At 33.1% G+C, this 23,502-nt stretch overlaps 3 protein-coding genes across 4 annotated transcripts; all 3 read left to right on the top strand.

Annotated features, from left to right (window-relative positions):
* Positions 1–10,274: 10,274 nt before the first annotated feature.
* On the top strand, positions 10,275–10,874 carry LOC119766472. The gene is made up of 2 exons (XM_038251032.1): positions 10,275–10,328; positions 10,381–10,874. The coding sequence occupies exons 1-2, from the start codon at positions 10,275–10,277 to the stop codon at positions 10,795–10,797; spliced, it is 471 nt and encodes a 156-aa protein (XP_038106960.1). The 3' UTR covers positions 10,798–10,874.
* A 3,636-nt stretch (positions 10,875–14,510) lies between these two features.
* On the top strand, positions 14,511–15,262 carry LOC119767567. The gene is made up of 2 exons (XM_038256440.1): positions 14,511–14,588; positions 14,772–15,262. The coding sequence occupies exons 1-2, from the start codon at positions 14,535–14,537 to the stop codon at positions 15,201–15,203; spliced, it is 486 nt and encodes a 161-aa protein (XP_038112368.1). The 5' UTR covers positions 14,511–14,534; the 3' UTR covers positions 15,204–15,262.
* Positions 15,263–17,197: 1,935 nt separating this feature from the next.
* Positions 17,198–18,907, top strand: LOC6048497. 2 transcript variants are annotated; one of them, XR_005277380.1, is made up of 3 exons: positions 17,198–17,305; positions 17,369–18,018; positions 18,448–18,907. XR_005277380.1 is itself a non-coding variant. In XM_001865373.2 (2 exons), the coding sequence occupies exons 1-2, from the start codon at positions 17,237–17,239 to the stop codon at positions 17,765–17,767; spliced, it is 468 nt and encodes a 155-aa protein (XP_001865408.2). In that variant the 5' UTR covers positions 17,198–17,236; the 3' UTR covers positions 17,768–18,208. The 2 variants fall into 2 exon arrangements, 1 of the variants encoding a protein (XP_001865408.2); XM_001865373.2 differs by lacking the exon at positions 18,448–18,907 and having other exon boundaries at positions 17,369–18,208.
* The last annotated feature ends 4,595 nt before the right edge of the window (positions 18,908–23,502 follow it).

The raw sequence follows: 23,502 nt of genomic DNA on the forward strand, positions 1-23,502 counted from the left end.
TAAAAACTAAAAACTAAAAACTAAAAACTAAAAACTAAAAACTAAAAACTAAAAACTAAAAACTAAAAACTAAAAACTAAAAACTAAAAACTAAAAACTAAAAACTAAAAACTAAAAACTAAAACTAAAAACTAAAAACTAAAAACTAAAAACTAAAAACTAAAAACTAAAAACTAAAACTAAAAACTAAAAACTAAAAACTAAAAACTAAAAACTAAAAACTAAAAACTAAAAACTAAAAACTAAAAACTAAAAACTAAAACTAAAAACTAAAAACTAAAAACTAAAAACTAAAAACTAAAAACTAAAACTAAAAACTAAAAACTAAAAACTAAAAACTAAAAACTAAAAACTAAAAACTAAAAACTAAAAACTAAAAACTAAAAACTAAAAACTAAAAACTAAAACTAAAAACTAAAAACTAAAACTAAAAACTAAAAACTAAAAACTAAAAACTAAAACTAAAAACTAAAAACTAAAAACTAAAAACTAAAAACTAAAAACTAAAAACTAAAAACTAAAAACTAAAAACTAAAAACTAAAAACTAAAAACTAAAAACTAAAAACTAAAAACTAAAAACTAAAAACTAAAAACTAAAAACTAAAAACTAAAAACTAAAAACTAAAAACTAAAAACTAAAAACTAAAAACTAAAAACTAAAAACTAAAAACTAAAAACTAAAAACTAAAAACTAAAAACTAAAAAAAAACTAAAACTAAAAACTAAAAACTAAAAACTAAAAACTAAAAACTAAAACTAAAAACTAAAAACTAAAAACTAAAAACTAAAAACTAAAAACTAAAAACTAAAAACTAAAAACTAAAAACTAAAAACTAAAAACTAAAAACTAAAACTAAAAACTAAAAACTAAAAACTAAAAACTAAAAACTAAAAACTAAAAACTAAAAACTAAAAACTAAAAACTAAAAACTAAAAACTAAAAACTAAAAACTAAAAACTAAAAACTAAAAACTAAAAACTAAAAACTAAAAACTAAAAACTAAAAACTAAAAACTAAAAACTAAAAACTAAAAACTAAAAAACTAAAAACTAAAAACTAAAAACTAAAAACTAAAAACTAAAAACTAAAAACTAAAAACTAAAACTAAAAACTAAAAACTAAAAACTAAAAACTAAAAACTAAAAACTAAAAACTAAAAACTAAAAACTAAAAACTAAAACTAAAAACTAAAAACTAAAACTAAAAACTAAAAACTAAAAACTAAAAACTAAAAACTAAAAACTAAAAACTAAAAACTAAAAACTAAAAACTAAAAACTAAAAACTAAAAACTAAAAACTAAAAACTAAAAACTAAAAACTAAAAACTAAAAACTAAAAACTAAAAACTAAAAACTAAAAACTAAAAACTAAAAACTAAAAACTAAAAACTAAAAACTAAAAACTAAAAACTAAAAACTAAAAACTAAAAACTAAAAACTAAAAACTAAAAACTAAAAACTAAAAACTAAAAACTAAAAACTAAAAACTAAAAACTAAAAACTAAAAACTAAAAACTAAAAACTAAAAACTAAAAACTAAAAACTAAAAACTAAAAACTAAAAACTAAAAACTAAAAACTAAAAACTAAAACTAAAAACTAAAAACTAAAAACTAAAAACTAAAAACTAAAACTAAAAACTAAAAACTAAAACTAAAAACTAAAAACTAAAAACTAAAAACTAAAAACTAAAAACTAAAAACTAAAAACTAAAAACTAAAAACTAAAAACTAAAAACTAAAAACTAAAAACTAAAAACTAAAAACTAAAAACTAAAAACTAAAAACTAAAAACTAAAAACTAAAACTAAAAACTAAAAACTAAAAACTAAAAACTAAAAACTAAAAACTAAAAACTAAAAACTAAAAACTAAAAACTAAAAACTAAAAACTAAAAACTAAAAACTAAAAACTAAAAACTAAAAACTAAAAACTAAAAACTAAAAACTAAAAACTAAAAACTAAAAACTAAAAACTAAAAACTAAAAACTAAAAACTAAAAACTAAAAACTAAAAACTAAAAACTAAAAACTAAAAACTAAAAACTAAAAACTAAAAACTAAAAACTAAAACTAAAAACTAAAAACTAAAAACTAAAAACTAAAAACTAAAAACTAAAAACTAAAAACTAAAAACTAAAAACTAAAAACTAAAAACTAAAAACTAAAAACTAAAAACTAAAAACTAAAAACTAAAAACTAAAAACTAAAAACTAAAAACTAAAAACTAAAAACTAAAAACTAAAAACTAAAAACTAAAAACTAAAGAATTAAAAACTAAAAACTAAAAACTAAAAACTAAAAACTAAAGAATTAAAAACTAAAAACTAAAAACTAAAAACTACACCCAAAACTGGCAGCGCTAGTCCGAGAGAATGATGATCTCGAGTCGAGAGAATAGTGGTACCATTCACGGACGCAGAGAACACAGCTCGAGATGGGCGATAGAACTATTCTCTCGAGGTTCATTTGCAAAAAAAGTTCATCCGTCAAACAAAAAACCAAAAGTGTCGACAACGGGAATCGAACCAGAGACCTTTGACAAACCAATCCAATGACTTAGCTGCCTCGGCCACCACAGCTTGGTGACCATGGAGAAGTCAGAAGTCGATGTATGACACTTGTTGGAGATTTATTGATTCAACTAACGAATGAACTCATTTGTTATGATGGTGTGAGTTGGTACCATTATTCTATCGATTTTGGCACTGATCCCTCAATAAATTTTGAGAGAACGATTATCTCGATTCTGAATTTTGGGTGTAAAGAATTAAAAAAAAGTAATTTCCAGATCTGCCTTCATTGCTTCAAATTAAATGGCTATTACTTTTCAAAAATAAGTTTTCAATAGTATAGGGATGGCACAACTCTCCCAGAGGTGAACAGACTAGCATTTTTTATAGAAAAAATCTTTAAATTCAGATGCTTCAAAACCACTGCCCATTCTGCCGGCTATCCATATAGGGGTCGTGGGGTGCCAATTGGGCCCCAAGTTAGGGAAATTACAGTGAAAACCCATCCATAAGTGGTTGATGGGTCAAGACGAGGAAGTGAAGCATTAGCAGTTTGCAGAAATGGAAGAGAAAGAGCATCGCGCATCGTTTAAGAATGTGGTGGCCACTGCCCGATTGGTTCTAACTGATTTCCATAAAGACCTGTGCCTGCGAACTTCCTCTGTCTGCTCCTCCTTCTCCTCCTCCTCATGCTTGGATGAACTGTGGGCGTCCGGATCTAGGTCAACCGTACAAGGCGTGATTACATAAATACAGTGCTCTAACCGGTCATTATAACCCTAAACACCCGGGCGAATGCGAATGGGCCGAGAATGCGATCTTTCGAATTGAACAAAAAAAAAACACACGAAAAACATCCAGATAGACAAATCAAACACAGCATTACTGTTGTTGGTGGTTTGATCACCTCTTTGAGCAGCACCGGATCAGGTCGAAACTTCTCCCCAGTTGTTTCTCGCACTCTGACGGCTCTTTGGAGGTATTCTTTGGACGTCTCTGCTGCAAGGATTGCATCACAGCCCGCGCGGGGCTGGGCCACCTAACCTCTCAAAAATGCCGATCGTCCCCGGCTCCCCCCCAAAACAATCGCATGCAACGTCGCGGAAAGGTGGCCAAAATATCGGTTATGACATTGCCAGTCAAAATCAATCCACGAACTGGCACGCTCAATGGATTGTGGGGTAGCATCGCTTGAACTCTGGAGTTGGCCGCCGCCGCCTGTCAAACCGTATTATCCACGGTTGTCCACCGCGTGTCGCGCACCAGAATCTCACTCTTTTTATCCAACACCGACTGACCGCGGCGGTCTACTACCGATGCTCAAAGGTTTGAGGTAGGGCCTGATCAAAGAGGTTGCACACGCGAGATCATAATTATGCCTCTAAACAATCAATTTTATTCAATTAAGTTGACGGGCAACCGCGGCTAACGACGGTGACGCTTCTGCTGCGGGTCTGAATCTTTGGCGGTGCGGATTAAGCTATATGGTTCACAGTGGAACGGATAGTTTGAAATCGAAAGTTAGCCTGTTAAAGAGTTGGGTGTTTAACATGACCCGGACAGTAGGTTGCCAAAGCAGGTAAAGTATTTAACTCGAAATCCTTAAAAGCTGAGTGAAGTTTTTTCAGCGCTAGTCTTATGTTTTTCAAACAAAGCTTTAAAAGTAGTTCAACTTTTTGACATCGAAAATCAGAAGCATAATTGCAGAGAAATTATCAATCAAATATTCCACATTTTTTTATGTAGAGAAAACCTTATTTAATTTGTTTGCATTTCCCTCAGAGACTGTACATCTTCAACCATTGGATCAAATTTATAGGATGTTTTTGAACTCTTAGAAAAAAATATTGTTTTTGCAATAAGATGCAAAAAGAAGATTTTTTTAAGCATGAGTCGACGATTACTGAATAAATCAAGTTTTGTAAAGAATTGCTTACCACATATTTTGCCGATCCGAAAAACGCTTTTTGAATGGAATTTCATGCCAAAAATCCATGTTGTTAAGAAAGTTCCCTGTTCAAAATAAAAAAAAAACGAAAAATGGAGCTTTTCGATACTAGTGCTGAAAAGTGCTGGTATTGAAAGGTATTAATTTTCCATTCTGTAATTTTTGGTAGAGAAAAGTAGGCCATTCCATCGCTCAAGAATGACAAGAAAAGTACAGTATGTAAAAAAAGTATTTACACCCCTTGGGCACTATGCACATATTGTGATGAAACATCTAAACAATTTAATGTTGACAGAAACCTAGTACTACGTTTTGTTCAGAAACTCATGCCAAACATTTTGCTACAAAAAGCTCATGAAAAGATGATTTCTATTTAATGTTATATAACAAATACTATTACGAAAATAAAAAAGGTGCAAAAAAGTTTGTACACCTTTCGAAAAATTAACATAAATAATGTTATTTGTTGACAAATCACCATAAATCCAGTCTCCCAACTCCAAATAGGCATCCTTGACTGATTAAAAAAATAATTTGGATTGGATATAATGTTTACTAACTATTTAGTATAAAAGTTTATATAACTCTGGAAATTTTATATAAAACTTATCTTAACTTAGTTTTGCAAACTTTTAATTCAACTAAATGTCAATATATTACCATAGAATTGCTAAATAAACATTTTGGAGTGGGTATAACACCGTTTTGGGGGTATTTGTATCGATAGAATAGATTTTTCGATGGAATTTCGTACCAACCCGGAATAACGTCGTCGGAAAATCCGCCGGCATCCTTAACCGGTCCACGATTCACAAGTCAACCTATATGGCATCGGAAAGGGCATAAAATTTCTGAACTTTTGATACCCATACATCTAGGTTTTCTATGAAACCCACGTTTTTAAATACCTAAGCACACGGGTCCCCCACAGACCGTTATTATAAATAAAAAATTTCCACCCAAACCAATGATTGGACATGGTTTCTGGGACCATTCTGCACCTCTGGGCCGAGTTTCAAAATATTTGCCGGCAGAAATTTCGAATACGGTCAGTTTTAGTGTTTCGAGTAGAAATTAAGGGGAAATCACATGTAAAATGCGTCGGAAAAGATCAAAGTTTCAATGTTTTAATTCCAAAACATTACTGGTCATGGTTTTAAATTGTATTAACATGTAGCAGAATGATATAAAAACGATTTACAGCACTGACTTAGCCGGATTAAGCCGAAGTTAAGTGACTTAAGTATATTATTTACAAGTTTACACCTTAATATTAAAAAAACTCCTACATCAAGAAATTTAAAGGATAAGGATAACTAGATAGCACAAAAATAACTTAAAATGGGGTGACTTTGAGCCAAGGGTGACATTGTACCAATAAATGCATTAGGATTGCTTTGATAAGCTTGAATTTTTATGTTAATTTATTTATTTGTAGACGGATTAATTTGGGCTATTTATGTTCCCACAAAGCAATTTGATGATATTGCTACGCAAATCTGCTTATTCTGTTTGAATAAAGCCTGTTGATTTAAAATTTAATTAATTAAAATAAATTTAAAATCTCCTGGAATCCTCCAAATTTGAAAATTATGCTCACATTTTTCAGTTCTGAATCAATTTCTTCTGAAATCAAATAAAACAATCAAAATATTAGGAAACAAACTTTTGACGTGGCAAGCTTGTGACATAGCAATTAGAATAAACTTGTTCTTTTTGTTTTAAATCGTTTACAAATTTCAAACTTACGAATGAAATCCGGAGACAACTCAAGCTACCATTTAGCTCTTAGCAAAAGTTGAATGGCACAACTTCCCACAGGATTAATATTTCAAACCAGCCAATTATTTTTCAACATTGCAGTTATCGTCATAAAATAAAAAATAAATAAAATAAAATAACTTTTCGTAATTGGATAAAATAATGTTGATACACTCATAGTTAGGATTCAATAAAACATATTATTGATCATCAAGAACGTTCACTAATAATGTATTCATCAAAACATATCCCGCCCGGGTCCCGCCCGTGTGGATCAATCGGACCGCGCACTGGACTCACAATCCAGAGGTCGCCGGTTCGAATCCCGCGGCGGGCGCTCTAAAATTCTTTGTGTAAATATGGGTATTCGGCGCCGTCGCTCCGTGCCATACTTTCATACACTTAGGAGCCCAGGGCGGCGAAGTCCTTGTAGATAAAAGGAAGACACTAGTGGTTGGTACTAGCAATGGTGGCCGACAGCTATAAAGTCAACTTCGTTTTTTCAAAACATATCCTACTTCTGGCCAATGTGAAACTAAAGCTTTATCTATTTTATCTATTTTTTAGTGTTTCGTACTTATTGAACTTTTTATGGCAGAGGACAACATAATCTAAGAACAAAATATTTGCAACGATTATACTTTGCAATTCAAGCTTATCGAGCTTGGTGTTAAGCTATCTGGCTATTATAAAATCGTATAATTTGGTACAATGTCACCCCTTGGCTCAAAGTCACCCCATTTTAAGTTATTTTGTGCTATCTAGTTATCCTTATCCTTTAAATTCCTTGATGTAGGAGTTTTTTTTAATATTAAGATGTAAACTTGTAAATAATATACTTAAGTCACTTAACTTCGGCTTAATCCGGCTAAGTCAGTGCTGTAAATCGTTTTTATATCATTCTGCTACATGTTAATGCAATTTAAAACCATGACCAGTAATGTTTTGGAATTAAAACATTGAAACTTTGATCTTTTCCGACGCATTTTACATGTGATTTCCCCTTAATTTCTACTCGAAACACTAAAACTGACCGTATTCGAAATTTCTGCCGGCAAATATTTTGAAACTCGGCCCAGAGGTGCAGAATGGTCCCAGGAACCATGTCCAGTCATTGGTTTGGGTGGAAATTTTTTATTTATAATAACGGTCTGTGGGGGACCCGTGAAGCAAAAAACGTTGTTATGGTTCCGTTTGAGCAACCTGCCAAAAATGTATGGAATTTCGTAATTTTTGTTCTCGTGAATCAAACTTACTTTTTGCCCAGGTATTTAAAAACGTAGGTTTTAAAGAAAAACCTAGATGTTTGGGTATCAAAAGATCGGAAATTTTATGCCCTTTCCGATTCCACATAGGTTGACTTGTAAATCGTGGACCGGTTCGGATGCCGGCGGATTTTCCGACGACGTAATTCCGGGTTGGTACGAAATTCCAACGAAAAATCTATTCTATCGATACAAATACCCCCAAAACAGTGTTATACCCACTCCAAAATGTTTATTTAGCAATTCTATGGTAATATATTGACATTTAGTTGAATTAAAAGTTTACAAAATTAAGTTTAGATAAGTTTTATATAAAATTTCCAGAGTTATATAAACTTTTATACTAAGTAGTTAGTAAACATTATATCCAATCCAAATTATTTTTTAGTCAGTCAAGGATGCCTATTTGGAGTTGGGAGACTGGAGTACTAGGTTCCTGTCAAACTTTAAATTTTTTACATGTTTCATCACAAAATGTGCATAGTGCTCAAGGGGTGTAAATACTTTTTTTCATACTGTAAGTAGTTTCACGATGAAATAGCAAAAAAAAATTGGACAAATGTTGGCTGTATTTTTGAAAATTGAAAAACGTTGATATTTTCAAAAAAAAATCATTCTCTGAGATTTCGGTCATTCGTTTTTTTGTATTTTATAAATCGGCTGAAATTGTTTTGGTGCCTTGGGTATGCCCAAAGAAGCCATTTTGCAGCATAAGTTTATCCATATTATTTTCCATACAAATTTGGCAGCCGTCCATACAAAAATGATTAATGAAAATTAAAAAATCTGTATCGTTTGAAAGAATTATTTGATCGACTGATGTCTTTTGTAATGTTGTAGCTATAGATAAGGACTACACTGAAAAAAATGATACACGGTAGTAAAAAAGTTAGTGATTTTTAATTTTACTTTTTATTACATAAACTTGATTTGCAAAAAAACACGATTTTGTTTATTTTTTTAATATTTTTTAGGGTACATCAAATACCAACTTGCAAATTTTTTGCCATTTTTTTGAATAATTGTATTGATTCAAATTTTTAAAACTTGGTCCAATTTTTATTAAACATTCTGAAAAGTTCTGAAAAGTTGCTATTTGATCTCCTAAGGGGACATTTCAGAAAATGAAAAAAAGTAAAATTATTTTTTTTTGCAGATTAAGTTTCAGTGCCAATAAGTGAAATTGAAAATCATCAAACAATGTTTACCCTGTATCATTTTTTTCAGTGTGGTCTTTTTTCATACCTACAACTTAGCCGAAGACACCAAATCGATCAAAACATTCTGTCAAAAGCTACAGTTTTTTGAATTTTCATACATCATTTTTGTATGGACATCTGCCAAATTTGTATGGAAAATGTGACAAACTAATGATGCAAAATTGAAATTTGAGAAAAAGACTCATTGTGTAGATAACTGCTCAAACACAGATTGGCTGTTTAAAAGTCTACTGTAAACTAATGGTTCAATATAAATACTCTGGTCATAGACAAACACACAAAAAAAAATACAAAACTGATCATTGCTTTTTAAGGAAGGAAAGGCTGATTCTGTAAACATTCTAAATTATTTGATATTTATTTAGTTCCCGGTCAGACGGTAATAACAAAATTCATGCCAAATATTGTTAAAATAACAGAAAGTGTTATGGAATCTTCTTAAAAAATGTTATCATAACAAAATTTGTTATTGGTCTGATATTGGCTGAAAGTGAAAACAACTTGGGAATAACATTTTTTGTTATGAAAGAATACCACCAACTGTTATTAGGATGATCTGATAAGTTGTTAAAATAACAAAAAATAATAACAATAACTAAAAATGTTTTCAGTCTGTTAATACATTAACAATCCAATAACACAAAAAAATATAACGAAGAATAACAAATCTTGTTATAAATAATTTAAATTGTTATTGACCTAGTATTTCCAAATATAAAAAAAAATACTCGGGTTGCAATGCATTTCTTAAAATACTTCAACAAATAATTTTAAATTATGATCTTATTTTTTAAGGAGTCAGACTCCCTATAATTTAAATTAAGTCCATTTCGTCAAATCGTCGCTTGTGTGCTATCTTGTGACACGTCCTATCTTTTTACAGCAGACTTGTTACAAGATATCACACAAGTGACGAAATGTGATTTGGAAAGATGGAATTATCAGTGAAAATTTTAAAATAGTAAGAAACGCTGCTTTGATTAAAAACCCAATTTTGTCCAACTACTCCCCCACAGTGCCAATTTGCAAGAGTTCAAATGTCGACCAGATCATTCCGCGCGACCGGATCATCGCCAGCTGGATTTGTGACGGGTTCTGCGCTTAGGAGTCTCCCCCCTCTCTCCCTCAAGAAGTGGTGTCTATAATTAAGGTGCCGCCGAAAAAAAAGTTTGACTGTGACCGGGGGGGGCTGAAGAATCATAAGGTACCCACCACAACCACAACAAGGGTGATTGTGCTGTTTGGTGTGTAGGGTTTTTGCCATTTTTTGGGCGCGAGGGCAGATCAAAATATTGATCGATACCGCAGTGGAGGTGGTGGTTGTTTTTGGTGATGAAATCAAAACTGAGCTAAAGTTATGGGGACTTGGCTGCTAATTGGTACCGTCAACTGGGTGAATTGTGTGTTTTTTCTTCGATTCGTGTCAGTTAACGGTACGGTTGTTGCAACAAAGTTTCAGCAGTGATACTTTGCGGTTTTGCAATATTGGTTCACGTGTTTGAGCAAGTAGTTATGCTTGTTTAGTATAAAAGTAAATGATTCTAAAACATTTTTCGAGCGATACTAAGATGAAGCTGCCAACGATTCTCTGGGCAATATTTTCATTGGGGCTAACAACAGCGGTATGTAAACTCATCAGACGTAGCCAATTTAAACTAACCATAATTCTTTTAGCGCTTTACATCTCTTGGAATTAAAGAGATGTACCTCCCCCATTGCGAAAGTGAGTTGGTTTTCACCACAGGCCGCACCGAAAAGTGCTACATGCGAAAGCTTGAAATCGATTTGCCAACGGACGAGAAAAAAGTCTACGTCAAGTGCGTGCTGGAGTCGTTTCAGTACTTGACCGGTAAGGAAGGTAAATTTGACGGACAGGCCCTGCTCAAAGACTATCATCAGGTGGGAATAAAAGCTAGAGACAAAGCTGTGCTGGAATCGTACCAACACTGTATGAAAAATTACGGTTTCCCAAAAAGCCCGATTAAAATGCTGGATTGTATTACCAAAGATAAAGACTTCTCAAGGGTAATCAACGCTAAGCGTGAGAAAAACAAGCACTGGCAAGCGGGTTGGTTGGAAGCATGTTGTTGATTTTGCAGTTTGTTTTGTCGAAGAATGAATAAAAGCAAGTAATTAATAAGGAATTCGAAAGTAGTATTGCAAGAGATGATTTTCAATCATTCCTGAAAGTTTATTGAAGACATTTTTTGACTAAAGTGAGTAGAAGACGATTTAAGTTTGATGTTTTGCTATGCGCATTAGGATGGCTCGAGAAGGTCGATTTTTCAGAACATATTTTTTTGGTTGCTTTTAGGCCCCTAAACAACTCCCCGAAATTTGTGAGCGATTGGTAACGTCCACACTATGCGCATTGCATTTCAATTTTGTATGGGAATTAGTATGGGAAAACCCTCTTTGTAACATTTTGATTTAATATTTTTTTATTTTCCACGATAGTTTTCAAACCAACAGCGTTGAAATTGAGAAAATTCTCCAAAACTTTCCTGAAGAAAGTAATGTGCTATCTTGCTCCTGTCAAAAGATACAGCGAGCTCAAAACTGGTCTAAAACGTGATTTCCGAGCCAAAAAAAACGTTTTAGTCCAGTTTTAAGGACGCTGTATCTTTTGACAGAAGCAAGATAGCACATTACTTTCTTCAGGAAAGTTTTAGAGAATTTCCTCAATTTCAACGCTATTATGTTGATTTGATAATTTTTGTGGAAAATAAAAATAATAAAAATCGAAATGTAAAAACAAAATGATTTCCCTTTGTAATTTCCATACAAAATTGAAATGCAATGCGCAAAGTGTGGACGCAACCAATCGCTCCCAAATCTTAGGAGGTTGTTTTGAGGCCCAAAAGGCATAAAAAAAACTTTGTTCTAGTTTGATTTAATCATTTTTTATTTATTCCATATAACGACGAGCCAGTCTAATGCGCATAGTGAACTGTCATACTTTCTAAGCGTTTTTTTTTTCGAAACACCGAGTTGATTTTTGGGGTTAACTCAGATCGTTTTGCGGTCTTCGATAAAGTTGCTAATCATACAAGTTTACATAAGAATCTTACACTTAACAATGATCCAACACATTAAACGGCACCTTTTAACGAAATTTGTTATTTTTTTATTTTCCATTTTTACATTTTTGCAAACTCTTTCATTCAAATATCAACGATCAATAGCGACCCTTAAACCTTAACCGATTTGGCTCAAAATTGACACAAAATTTTCCATTTTCTTCTTGTCACTCTAAAACTCATTCATCGTTTTAGTTTAGGCAGTCAGTGGTTTTGATACCGGGCATGAAAATTAATATTTACAAATGTGGATATTTTATTATTGAAGATTACATTTCTGGAGTTTCTGCAATATTTATTGTCATATTATTCACTGGCACTTTTTGTCTACTAGAACATACCAAAAAAGGATAAAAAATCCAATGGGGTAAAGTTAGTCAAAATCGAATTCCTGTGAGAAAAATTTCAAAAATTATTATTTTAAGGTTTATTTATTCTGTAAAAATAAAATAGACCTTTTTATAACCAACAACTTTCCCCAAGACACCAAATCAATCAGAAAATCCTGTCTCGAGATACAGATTCTCATATATTTTCATAGACGATCCCCATATTTTTATGGATCCTTGTATGAAAAAGTATATTTGTGCAAAATGTTTTTTTTTTTTTAATCGATGGACATAGTTTCATACAAATAAAAAAAAAGACAAAAATCCTGATATAAATGATTTTTTGCAAAATTCTACAATAAAAAGCTTTAATGAACTACCTTTAAACAAGACGTTTTCGTGCTATCTTGTCACATTCACATCCCATCGCTTTTGACGTTCCAAGAAAAACACGTTTTAATGTTTCACCTTGAATAAACAAAACATAGAGTTTTGATTTGATGACAAAAAAATAATTCTTTGCATTGACTCGAAGTTTTGTTAAATTTGGTTGCTGGAGTCCCGAGTTATAATTACATATGTTTACGGTAGTCGGGCATGCACGTGTGTCAAACGCGTTCTGACTTGAAATCCCTATGGCCAAATGTCACACATACATCAATTTATCAGGGTATGTCAAGATAGCACTACAAGATTGAAACATCTCCCATATGCACGGAGTATTTTATCAATTTTTATTGAATATCTCAGGATTGAAATAAAATTTTGAGGATCTGGGAAGGTCAAAAGATGAGACTTAACTGTGTGTGTGTGCAATCAACCAAACGGGACCACGCGGTCGCTTCTTACAAATTGAGTTTTTTCCATATATTTTAGATTTTGTATTCTATACATGCAAATAACTCGCATAGGCATTTGGACGGTGTTAGCTCTGCCGAGCTTAGGTGACCCATTTCTACGCAGGCTAGCCATGCGCGAGGTACCTCAGCTTGAATCGACAAGCCCCGCCCTAAAGAACGATTGCATCAATCGGATTCAAACGTTATTTAGAACTTCCGAGCCCTTGTCAAATGGACAAAAGCCCAGCATGTATATAATTTGTAGTAATAGTATTCCTAATTCAACCAACCCAAGGGACGGGGGTTGAACCCCCGAGTTTCAAAAAATCATATTTCCTTAATTTTCTTGTTGGGAGCAGATGGGAATCGAACCCAGGATCATTCGCTACAAAGCGAAAAACGTGACCAGTCAGTGACGGCTGCTCCATAATAGGGACAACACTAAAACGCTCTCACCAAATTCTGGGATCATCCATCCAGCTCCGTAAACTCTTATGCAAATCCCCGCTTCCTTTGCATCTCTTGCGTTGCCGGATGTGGTCGCCAAGTGATCCACACGACTGCCTCCGTCGCCGTTGAACTGATTCCCAGCTTCCACAGCCACCTGGCCCCGATTTTCTCCGGAGTAAGCTCCACCTCGAATTGCTTCTTCCTCGCCTGTGAAAATTCCACTTAACACAAACCCCCCATACCCCCCACACGCCACTCACTTCCTACACCAAAATTTTTACCAGCAGCAGGCACAGTTTTTAACACCTCCATTTTGAAATTTAGAATCAAGTTTCACAATTTTACAAAATAAACTCGAAAAAATCGAGCAATTTCACAATTTTTAGTCACTTGAGACGAACATTGTTTTCAGACTAAAACCCAAAGCCTGGCTTCAAAAACACTATTTGGTGACCGAGATTTCACGTCAAAATGTCACAACGCCCAATCCACGCGAACACCTCCGAAAAACCGTCGGAATTCTGGTTCCACTTTAACCCACCAAACTCCGGTGAAGTCACGGGTGAAGTACAACACGGATTCTGTAAACCGGATAATCGACCCGCGAAATTGACCCATCCGGAACATTCTTGAATAACGCGTACCGGAACACACCACAAGCAAAGAATTTCGAACGCGAAGACATGAAAAAACGCGGAGCAAAACCAGGTCAAAAGATGAGACTTAACTAGGCCCAAAATGCGCGTGCGGCAAGATAGCACGACAATGGCGAACAGCTGATTATTTCAAAATTGGAGACAAAACTTATGAGCGCCTTTATGATCGAGGAAATAAACTGGGGGAAAAGATAAAAAGTGACCGTCGCTAGTTACAACTATTGCTTTGGAAAAAATGTCTTTATGAGAATACAGCGAGCCAATGTCTTTGCTGCTTATAGGTGAAACTAAGAAACTGAAGTTGCAATAAAGTCTGACGAGGGGTACTTTTTAATTTTGCAATATTGGTTAATGTAAATGACCGTGTAATTATAGGCAGTTAGGACATGTAATCAGACTAAACAACTGTGGACTGTGTTATAAAAAGGGTTTGACTTTATGTATCAGATCTTTACGTTATAAACAGACTATAAAATGAAGTTTCCATCGATTCTTTTGGCGACACTTTTATTCAAACTAATCACAGCGGTATGTAAACTTATGATCACTTTTCTGTAAAGATCCAATTAGTTTTAAAATCAGGTTATTCAAAACCACCCTTTAGTTTTTTTTAATATTTTTAAAATAACCTAAAAAAAAATTAAAAAAATCAAGGCTAAATAAAAAAAACTCAGTTTTAACCCAAGAAAAAACAATTCTTAAAAATTACAGCGCTTCACACCACTCGGAATTGACGAGTTTTACATTAAACCATGTGAAAGGAAAATTGTTTACACCACAGACAAACATGACAAATGTCTTATGCGAAGGCTTGAAATCGAAATGGACACGGGCGAAAATAAAGGCTACGTCAAGTGCGTTTTCAAGGAATTTGGATACCTGAATGGCGAAGGACAGTTCAACAAACAAGCCCTCCTGAAAGACTACCACGAGGCAGGGTTTAAAAACAAAGACAAAGCGGTGCTCGAATCGTACGACGGTTGTATGAAGAATTATGGTCCTACACCGAATGCGATGAAAATTCTGGACTGTGTAACCAAGGATAAGGACTTCCCAAAGGTGATAAACGCTAGACGTGAGAGAAACTCGGATTGGAAACCGGACTGGATTCAGGCGTACTGTGGTGTTACGAAATTGTTTTGATGAACATTGATCAGTTAGCGTACAAACTCTTAATGAATTCAAAACTAAACAAAAATATGGTAGAGTTTCAATTTTAAAAAAATACAAACTGATTTCACAACAAAAATAATTTGAAAATGCTGTCAGTAACCACTTCCATTTCATCAAGGTATGATAGATTTGAGAACCCTGAACCAAACATGTTAGTTATTTAAAATAAACCGTTCAAGATCAAAATCACAATGTAAAATAGGTGAGCAATTCCAGCCCAACACAGAAATTTCTTAGGTACTTTTTTCTCAACCCTCTCCGATTTCAATGAAACTTTATAGACATGTTATCCTAGGAATATAAACGCCATTTTTGTGTATATGGAGCCAGTTACACTCGAGAATGACATTTGAGAAGGGCGTAAGTGCTTTAAATGTTTTTGTATTTCGTAATTTAAATATTGCTGTATCTCGAGCCCGTTGCATCGTATCAAAATGTGGTCAAAGACAAACTTGTAGGAAATTTGACGGGCTTTCCGAAAAAATACACTGAAAGAAAAGCACATTCCACTTTTATGAGATTTTTCGATTTTTAAGTTTAAAAGTCAAATTTGAAGGTAAGCCCACATTTTTTTTTCGTTCAAGTTTTTTGTGAAAAAGCCTAAGATGTTACAAAAAGACTCACGAAAAATGCAGGATGGAGCAACTCACCTAAAAAAATACAAAAATCGTTTACTGAAACTGTTTTTTTGAAAAGTGCTCTAAACGTCAAAATTTTCAATACTCGAACCCGAGAGTCGATACTCCAGACAATTTTACATAAAAGTCTCCATATTGACCATTGTCCTAAGTCCAATCCTAGTGAAGTTACAGTGGTTTTAAAAATAAAAATGTTGAAAAAATAGGTTTTTTGATGGTTTTTGGCAATTTCTATATGACAGACTTGATTTTTCAGTCTGGAAAATATTTTTACCGAAAAGCTCATCCAATTTCCCATAAGTTTGTCTTTGACCACATTTCAATTGGATGTATGGGCTTACAGATATAAGCTAATTACATTGCTCATAACTGAAAACATAATATTTTTTCAGTGTAGTATAGTAACCTGGACAGTAAATTAGAAAATGATTTTTGTATTTTTTTCGGTGAGTCCATCCTGCATTTTTCGTGAGTCTTTTTGTAACATCTTAGGCTATTTTCACAAAAATTTTGAACGAAAAAAAATCGTGGGCTAATCTTCAGATTTAACTTTTATACTTAAATATCGAAAAATCTCATAAAAGTAGAGTGTTTTTTTTCTTTCAGTGTATTTTTTCGGAAAGCCCGTCAAATTTCCTACAAGTTTGTCTTCGACCACTTTTTGATACGATGCAACGGCAGCAATATTTAAAATACGAAACACAAAAATATTCAAAACACTTACGCCCTCCTCAAATGTCATTCTCGAGTGTAACTGGCTCCATATACACAAAAATTGCTTATATATGCCTAGGATAAAAAAAAAACGAAACTATTGGCACTACGCCCCCCGGGGCATGGCCTTCCTCTAACGTGGGATTTCTGCTCCAGCGCCTCTGACGAGACAGGAGAAACCGGGACCGACGTTTTACTTCACCATCCGATAGAAGCTCAGTGGATAAGGCGGGAATCGAACCCGCGTCTCATAGCATCATCGGGATCGGCAGCCGAAGCCGCTACCCCTGCGCCACGAGACCCACCTATGCCTAGGATAACATGTCTATAAAGTTTCATTGAAATCGGAGAGGGTCGGGTACAACCGAATCCCTATGTGACATGGTATTGCTCAGGTTTGAAAAATTTCCAACCAATAGTATCATTCAACAATGTTACTGTAAAAGTTGTTTTAAACTACAATGTGTTTCTACACGTTGTGTTGCAGATCGAATGAATAAATCTGTGTAAATATTGTGGCAGTTTGATGTGGCTAAGACGATATTTAAATAGAGTCACCTTGCAAACATTGCACAATGCATTTATAAGATTGTAATTAGTTCAATTTCTTCGACAATCTTGTAAAAATATCTCTTAATTGAAGTATCAAAAATGCAATATCTCTCAATAGTTTTTATGTCATTGTTTGCAATCGATTTATCCTCAGCAAATGGAGTAGCTGTAATTTAATTTTTATTGTTTTTTTTTCGTGTTTCTGTACAATATTTTTTAACTTTTTTTAAGGTTTCAAAAATCGACGAAATTTTTGTGGGAAAGTGTGAAAAGAACATCAAAACCAAAGTTCCTGCACAATTGTGCCAAATTCGTAAACTACTGATTGATGTCGCAACAGCAGAAACTAAAGCTTTTGGTGACTGCATTCTAAAGGAATTCGGATATTTCGACTCAAATGGCAAAATAGACAAATCAGCACTAGCGAAAGACTATAGCGAGCAGGGATTCATTGGAAAGGACGCAGAATTGTCAAGCATGATTGATGATTGTGAGAGAGAGTTCGGAACTGGTATTAACTCTGTAAACTATTTGTTGTGCATCACTATGGAGAAAGATTTTGCTGGTGTTCTAAATTCCAGGAAAAAGAAAGAAGGAAAGTGGCAACCTGAAAAACCGGTTTGCAAGTGACGAAAATAAATTTAGAAAAAATAGTTTAAACAATATTAAAACTAGTCATGCAAAATTGTTACAACCTGTTCCAACCCATGATCAGCCCAGAAGCCATTTAGGATCGGTGGAAGCATGAATTAACTTTAAATTACCCTCTCAAAACAAAAGCCCAGCCTGCGCTCAACAACTCTCTAAGCGCCCATATTTCCATAACTGTTGCAATCATATTCAGTGCGAGCAATTACCATTCGTTCAAAGTCATGAGTCGAGTAAGTACACCCTCCCCCCATGAACAATAACTGCAACAATAAACGGTTGAGCTTCAATTGCACACTCGTGAGTGGAACTGGATGCTGCTGTGTAGCATAGAAATTATACCTCACACATCGTCCAGGTCCAGCCCGGAGAGCGAGGTACGACTCAAGTGGTTCCACGACTCTGACTTCAAATCACATAATAACAATGTAAATTTTTAATGATATGTTCAATAATAATAGTAATTATAATTGCACTTTGAATGATTTACTTATGCAAATCCGCCAGGTCCGCCGAGTCCACCTGGGTTCGGTCCGACTCCAAAGTGCTCTCCAACCGTTGTTTTGTCTCTTACTTTTACTAACCGCCCCGATCAACTATGCAAACTTTTAATTAATACATAAACGATTTCTTTGACTGGCTATTATTTTTTCCCAACCCAGGGTACAATACCGTTCACTTTGGGACAACGAGCTGAAATTGCTGCAACAAGTTGGTGTAAATGAAATCAACCGTGCCGAGATGGAGTCCCGGCGGCGATCCTGTACTCGCGAGCACCTCAACAACAGGCCAACAAGTGTGAAGAAAACTCTGACCAAGTGACTAGCCACAGCCGCAGGTGAACACTTCATGGGCGGACCCATGTTGGATCTATTTCGCGCGCGCGCACCGTGCAAGTGCCCGGGAGATGTTGTTGTTTTGATTTCTTGGGCGAACACCGGGTCTCAGGCAGGGACGGTTTGGGGCAAGGTGTTATTTAAAGTAATGATATAATAAGAATTATCAAAAATTACATTTGCAAGGAATTTCCATTAAGGGTTATATTTTGAAAATTGTTTTACTAGAGTGCTTGGAAATTTCACGATGCTTTCATTCTTTAACTTTGTAAATCGGGAACATATTTAAAATGTTATCGTCACTAGAAAATTCTTCATAATTTTGGTGATGAACTAAAAACCTCGTTTTTCTTCTATAATTTTGTATTGGAGTCTTAATCTCAGCAACCATTGGTAATGTTCTAATTTTTTTACTGATAACTTCAGAAAAAAAATATATTCGGAGCTGATTAAATGTGGTCATGGCTTTTCCAGGAAAAACAGTCACGTTATCAACAAAGAAAAAACATTTTTTAAGGAATCAACAAAATTTTTAAATTTATAGCTGAAATATTTCAGCCAAAACTTGTTTCTTCTTTTACAACCACTAGATTATTTGGTACATTTTTGGGCCCTTCGATTGTAGAGCTTGTCAAAATGAACATTTTTATTCTTGAAAAATGAATTTTGGTCAATTCTATCAAAAGTTATGGATAAAAAACGATTAAAAAATGCTCATTTTCAAATTGAGGTTAAATAAGTTAAACAAAAAAAAACCTCCGAGATATTTTCAGCAAATGTACTCTAGAATGTGAACTTTCAGATGCTTCTAAGAGCGAGGTCAAACTCCACCACCTTTTCGAGTTATTCACATTTCAAAATGGCGTCTTTTTCGTCGTATTTTGGCTATAACTTTCGTTTTAAAAGTCCGATTTTTGCTCTCTTGGAAGATAAATGTGTGTTTTGATAAGTTCTACAAATGTCTACAAGACACAAACTCGCTACGACACAAGCCTGAGTTGATAAATTCAAAAAAACTCATTTTTTCATAAGCACATCAACCTAAATTACAAAAATGGCTCTAGAAACATCCCGTTTGAAGATAGAGCTTTGGTGTCTTTAACAAAGTTGCTCAGAATGGTGTTCTCTACAACTTTTCTGAAGACTTCAAACGCTATCTCGTCATCCCGCCAAAATAAAAATTCTGAACCACCATAAAATTTGGACCACCCTAATGTCCACCATACCAAAAGATGCCCGAATCGACCCTGATTATTTGTCCCGATGACACCAAAGCTCTAAATCTTAACGTGTGGCCGCTATCAATTTTGTCACGCTAGATTTCGGTTTCGGACCACTGTGCAGTAGGCCGTCCCAAAAAAATGAAAAAATGTCAAATCTTCGGTGCTCACCCCTAGAATGATAGATTAGGATGTCAGGAACAATGTTTTCATACAACCAAAAATTCCCAAAAATGGTTTACAACTCGCGCCCGGCGCTTGAATGAAAAAAGTGCATTTTTCGAGTATTTTTTAGAAATGCGCGTAACTATCATACTAAAGTCATTGATATTTGGTCGCCTTGGGCTTCAAGTTATAGTTTAATGTCCCCTGAACAAATTCCTGTACAGACATAGTCCATAAAAGCTTGTGTTTGGGCATGGCAGAGCGTTTTAGGGAGAAAAAATTGTATTTTTTAGCCAAAAAATTTCAAAAATTTCTCCCCAAAACGAGCCAAACATTTTTGCAACCAAAACTAATGCACTCAGCTTATAGGAAATTTTACGGAGATCATTTTGCTTTTTTTAACATTCAATTTATATCCACGCAAAGCCGAGATATTTGCATTTTAGTGAACAAAAAGTGTCGAATTTTCAAAATTCTTGGCATATAAGCGTTTTTAGCATAAAACATTGGCTACTATGATTACAAACGGGAAGGCATATATTTTGGAAATTTTTATTTTGCTCGCTCAAAACGATATTTGTTAATAATATTTCATGAAAAAACATGAGATTTTCTCACAATGTGACGTAAACGACATAATTATAATTTTTTTGCTAAAAAATACATTTTTTTCTCCCTAAAACTCCCTGCCATGCCCAAACACAAGCTTTTATGGACTATGTCTGTACAGGAATTTGTTCAGGGGACATTAAACTATAACTTGAAGCCCAAGGCGACCAAATTTCAATGACTTTAGTATGATTGTTACTCGCATTTCTGAAAAATACTCGAAAAATGCACTTTTTTCATTCAAGCTCCACTCGCGAGTTGTAAACCATTTTTGGGAATTTTTGGTTGTATGAAAACATTGTTCCTGACATCCTAATCTATCATTCTAGGGGTGAGCACCAAAAATTTGACTATTTGACTGCTCTAAAAAAATGTCTTCTAAAACAAATCCAAAAACAAGATTTTTCAAGAAATGTAATATTGCACAAAAGTAATTTTGTGTGAAAAATCGAATTAAAAATCTGGATAATGTTGTTTTATTTTGTTTTATTGTGTCTATTTTACATTCTTTTTTTCAGAAGACTTGAGCAATGCCTACAACTTTGCCGAAAACATCCAGATAATACGTTCTCTTGTTACAGATTTTTGAATATTTTTAAAGTATTTTTGTATGGACAGCTGAAAATATTGTATGAAAACTTTTATAGATGAACTTATGATGCAAAATGACTTCTTTGGCACACACAAAACTTCGTCCAAATCAAAAAAATTATAATCAACAATTGTTTCCAAAGTATAAGAGAACTGCTTATAACAGTTCCATCTTTATAAATTTCATAAAGATTGTTTAGAAATAAGAAAAGTTCTAACATTTTAAAATTAAGAAAAATTACATCCTTTGTTACCTACACTCAAAAAAATGAGTTCGCGGTAACGTGAACAGAGTTCATGCCAACGGGAACCAGGAAGAAAACTGTTCAACTTTTATAGTGCATTGCACCATGAAAGTGAACAGTTTTCTTCCTGGTTCCCGTTGACATGAACTCTGTTCACGTTTACGCGAACTCATTTTTTTGAGTGTACTAAAAATTTTGGGCAAAATTTATTTATGATCAAGATGCTGTCAATTCAATATTTTAGAAGGACTGAAGGACTTAAAAAGTAAAAAAATATTTCGAAAAAGTATTCAACACTTCAATTAATTTTATATATTTCGTTATTTTCCGAAAAGCTCAATAAAAAAGAAATAAAAATCTTTATTTTGATCAGTCAACTTAAAAGAAGAATATATTATTTGATATAAAATTTAGCTTAAAAAAAATATATTAAGAAAAATGATTGTATTTAATAGTTTGGAAATATTTTTCAAATATCTTATCCAATCTCGAGAGAGTTGAATAAGAATGTCCAGTTCTCCATATTTTTTAAAGGCTATAATTTTCTATATCAGAACTCTAGCCTATATCGTCATCAAACACTTATCAAACCAACAACAGTAAATAAAAATAACTGCAACACATTTAAAAACGATTTAAAAATATTATCCAGGGTAGAACATCAATAAAATACTACACAAAATGACACAATAATTTTGAGGTCAGTTTTAAAGCCGTCTTAAGTGCCAAACAACAACTCAAATGTTTAATTTTTTATAAGAAAATAAAAAGATTTGCTATGAAACAAAATTCCAAAGCTGAACTGACCATCGTAAGAAAAAAATCTTATTTAAATTAATGATTTTTTCAATATAAAAGGTAAAAGCATCGAACTTGATCAACATTTATAAATTTTAGAATATTTGCAAAACATATCGAACAGTAGATTTTGCTTTTTGTTTTTTTTCTTCTTAACTTTTATATTAGGTCGATGCAAATATTTAAAAAAAAAGTTCTTCGGAGGTCGAGGGAGGGATAACAAATTTAAAAAAATATAAAAATTGAAAAAAAAACAAGCCATACTCTCAACATTTGAATCAAAAAAAGTGTTTTAAAATGCATTTGAAACTAGTTAATTTGTTTTGCAATCATTACTTAAAAAATATAAAATTTGATGAATACAAATATTTTAGAGAAAAAAGTTTTAAAATTCAAAAGAGTTTTCAGTAAACCCCAACATGCTAAAAATGTTTTTAAACTCAAGAGATTGCATTTTAAATTGATTACAGCTGATTGCACTTGCATTCGCATTGAAATTTTAATGTTTAAAAAAATGTTTTTGTGCCCCCTAAATTTTCAGCCCTAATTTGAAGGGGGACAAAAACTTTTAAGAACGTTACAAATATTTTACAAAGCATTTCGACTTCAGGCTCAGACTGAGGTCAAGAAAGAAAAAAAGAAATTTAAAGCCATAATTTCAACATTTTGAAGATGAAATGATTGTAAAATTAAAGAAGAAATATCTCCCCTGATTTATTGGGGCCTTTTTAAGAAAGTAACATGATTTTTTTTAACGATATGTGCAATAACCTAAGAATTTACTGAAATCCATATTTTGCCTGTATCATAGCAACTCGAAAGCATTAGATTGTATGGAAGTTTTGAGTCGTTTCTGAACACAAACAGGAATTATATCTTAACAGAAGACACCAATCCCCCCACCCCTTAACAATATTGTTCTAAAAAATAAGAGGGCAAATCAAATATTTTTACAAAAAAAAACTTCAAAATTTACATGAAAATAGCAGTCTGATCAACTAAAAACAATATAAAATGCTTTTTTTTGCATTTAAAATCATCATCTAGCATGTTTGGCCTTGTTTAAAAATGTTTTGATTTTTTTATGAAATTCTAATGTACAGCACGCAAAAATTTTATTTTTGGAAAAAAAATCGTCTTTTTATACTTTTTCTTTAAATCTGACGATACTTACTTTTGTGAATTTAGATGCCATCTGGTATGGCCATTTTCCAAATTATTATGAACAAAAAATGAGGCAGAATGGCTCATTT

This window comes from Culex quinquefasciatus, chromosome 2 (assembly GCF_015732765.1).
Source record: "Culex quinquefasciatus strain JHB chromosome 2, VPISU_Cqui_1.0_pri_paternal, whole genome shotgun sequence".
Taxonomy (NCBI): domain Eukaryota; kingdom Metazoa; phylum Arthropoda; class Insecta; order Diptera; family Culicidae; genus Culex; species Culex quinquefasciatus.

What these genes read in the sequence shown, in the direction of transcription:
- LOC119766472 (XM_038251032.1), top strand. Translation starts at nt 10,275, where the DNA reads ATGAAGCTGCCAACGATTCTCTGGGCAATATTTTCATTGGGGCTAACA. An exon ending in CATTGGGGCTAACAACAGCG is followed by an intron (nt 10,329 to 10,380) that starts GTATGTAAACTC and finishes TAATTCTTTTAG; the next exon opens with CGCTTTACATCTCTTGGAAT.
- LOC119767567 (XM_038256440.1), top strand. Translation starts at nt 14,535, where the DNA reads ATGAAGTTTCCATCGATTCTTTTGGCGACACTTTTATTCAAACTAATC. An exon ending in TATTCAAACTAATCACAGCG is followed by an intron (nt 14,589 to 14,771) that starts GTATGTAAACTT and finishes TAAAAATTACAG; the next exon opens with CGCTTCACACCACTCGGAAT.
- LOC6048497 (XM_001865373.2), top strand. Translation starts at nt 17,237, where the DNA reads ATGCAATATCTCTCAATAGTTTTTATGTCATTGTTTGCAATCGATTTA. An exon ending in CCTCAGCAAATGGAGTAGCT is followed by an intron (nt 17,306 to 17,368) that starts GTAATTTAATTT and finishes ACTTTTTTTAAG; the next exon opens with GTTTCAAAAATCGACGAAAT.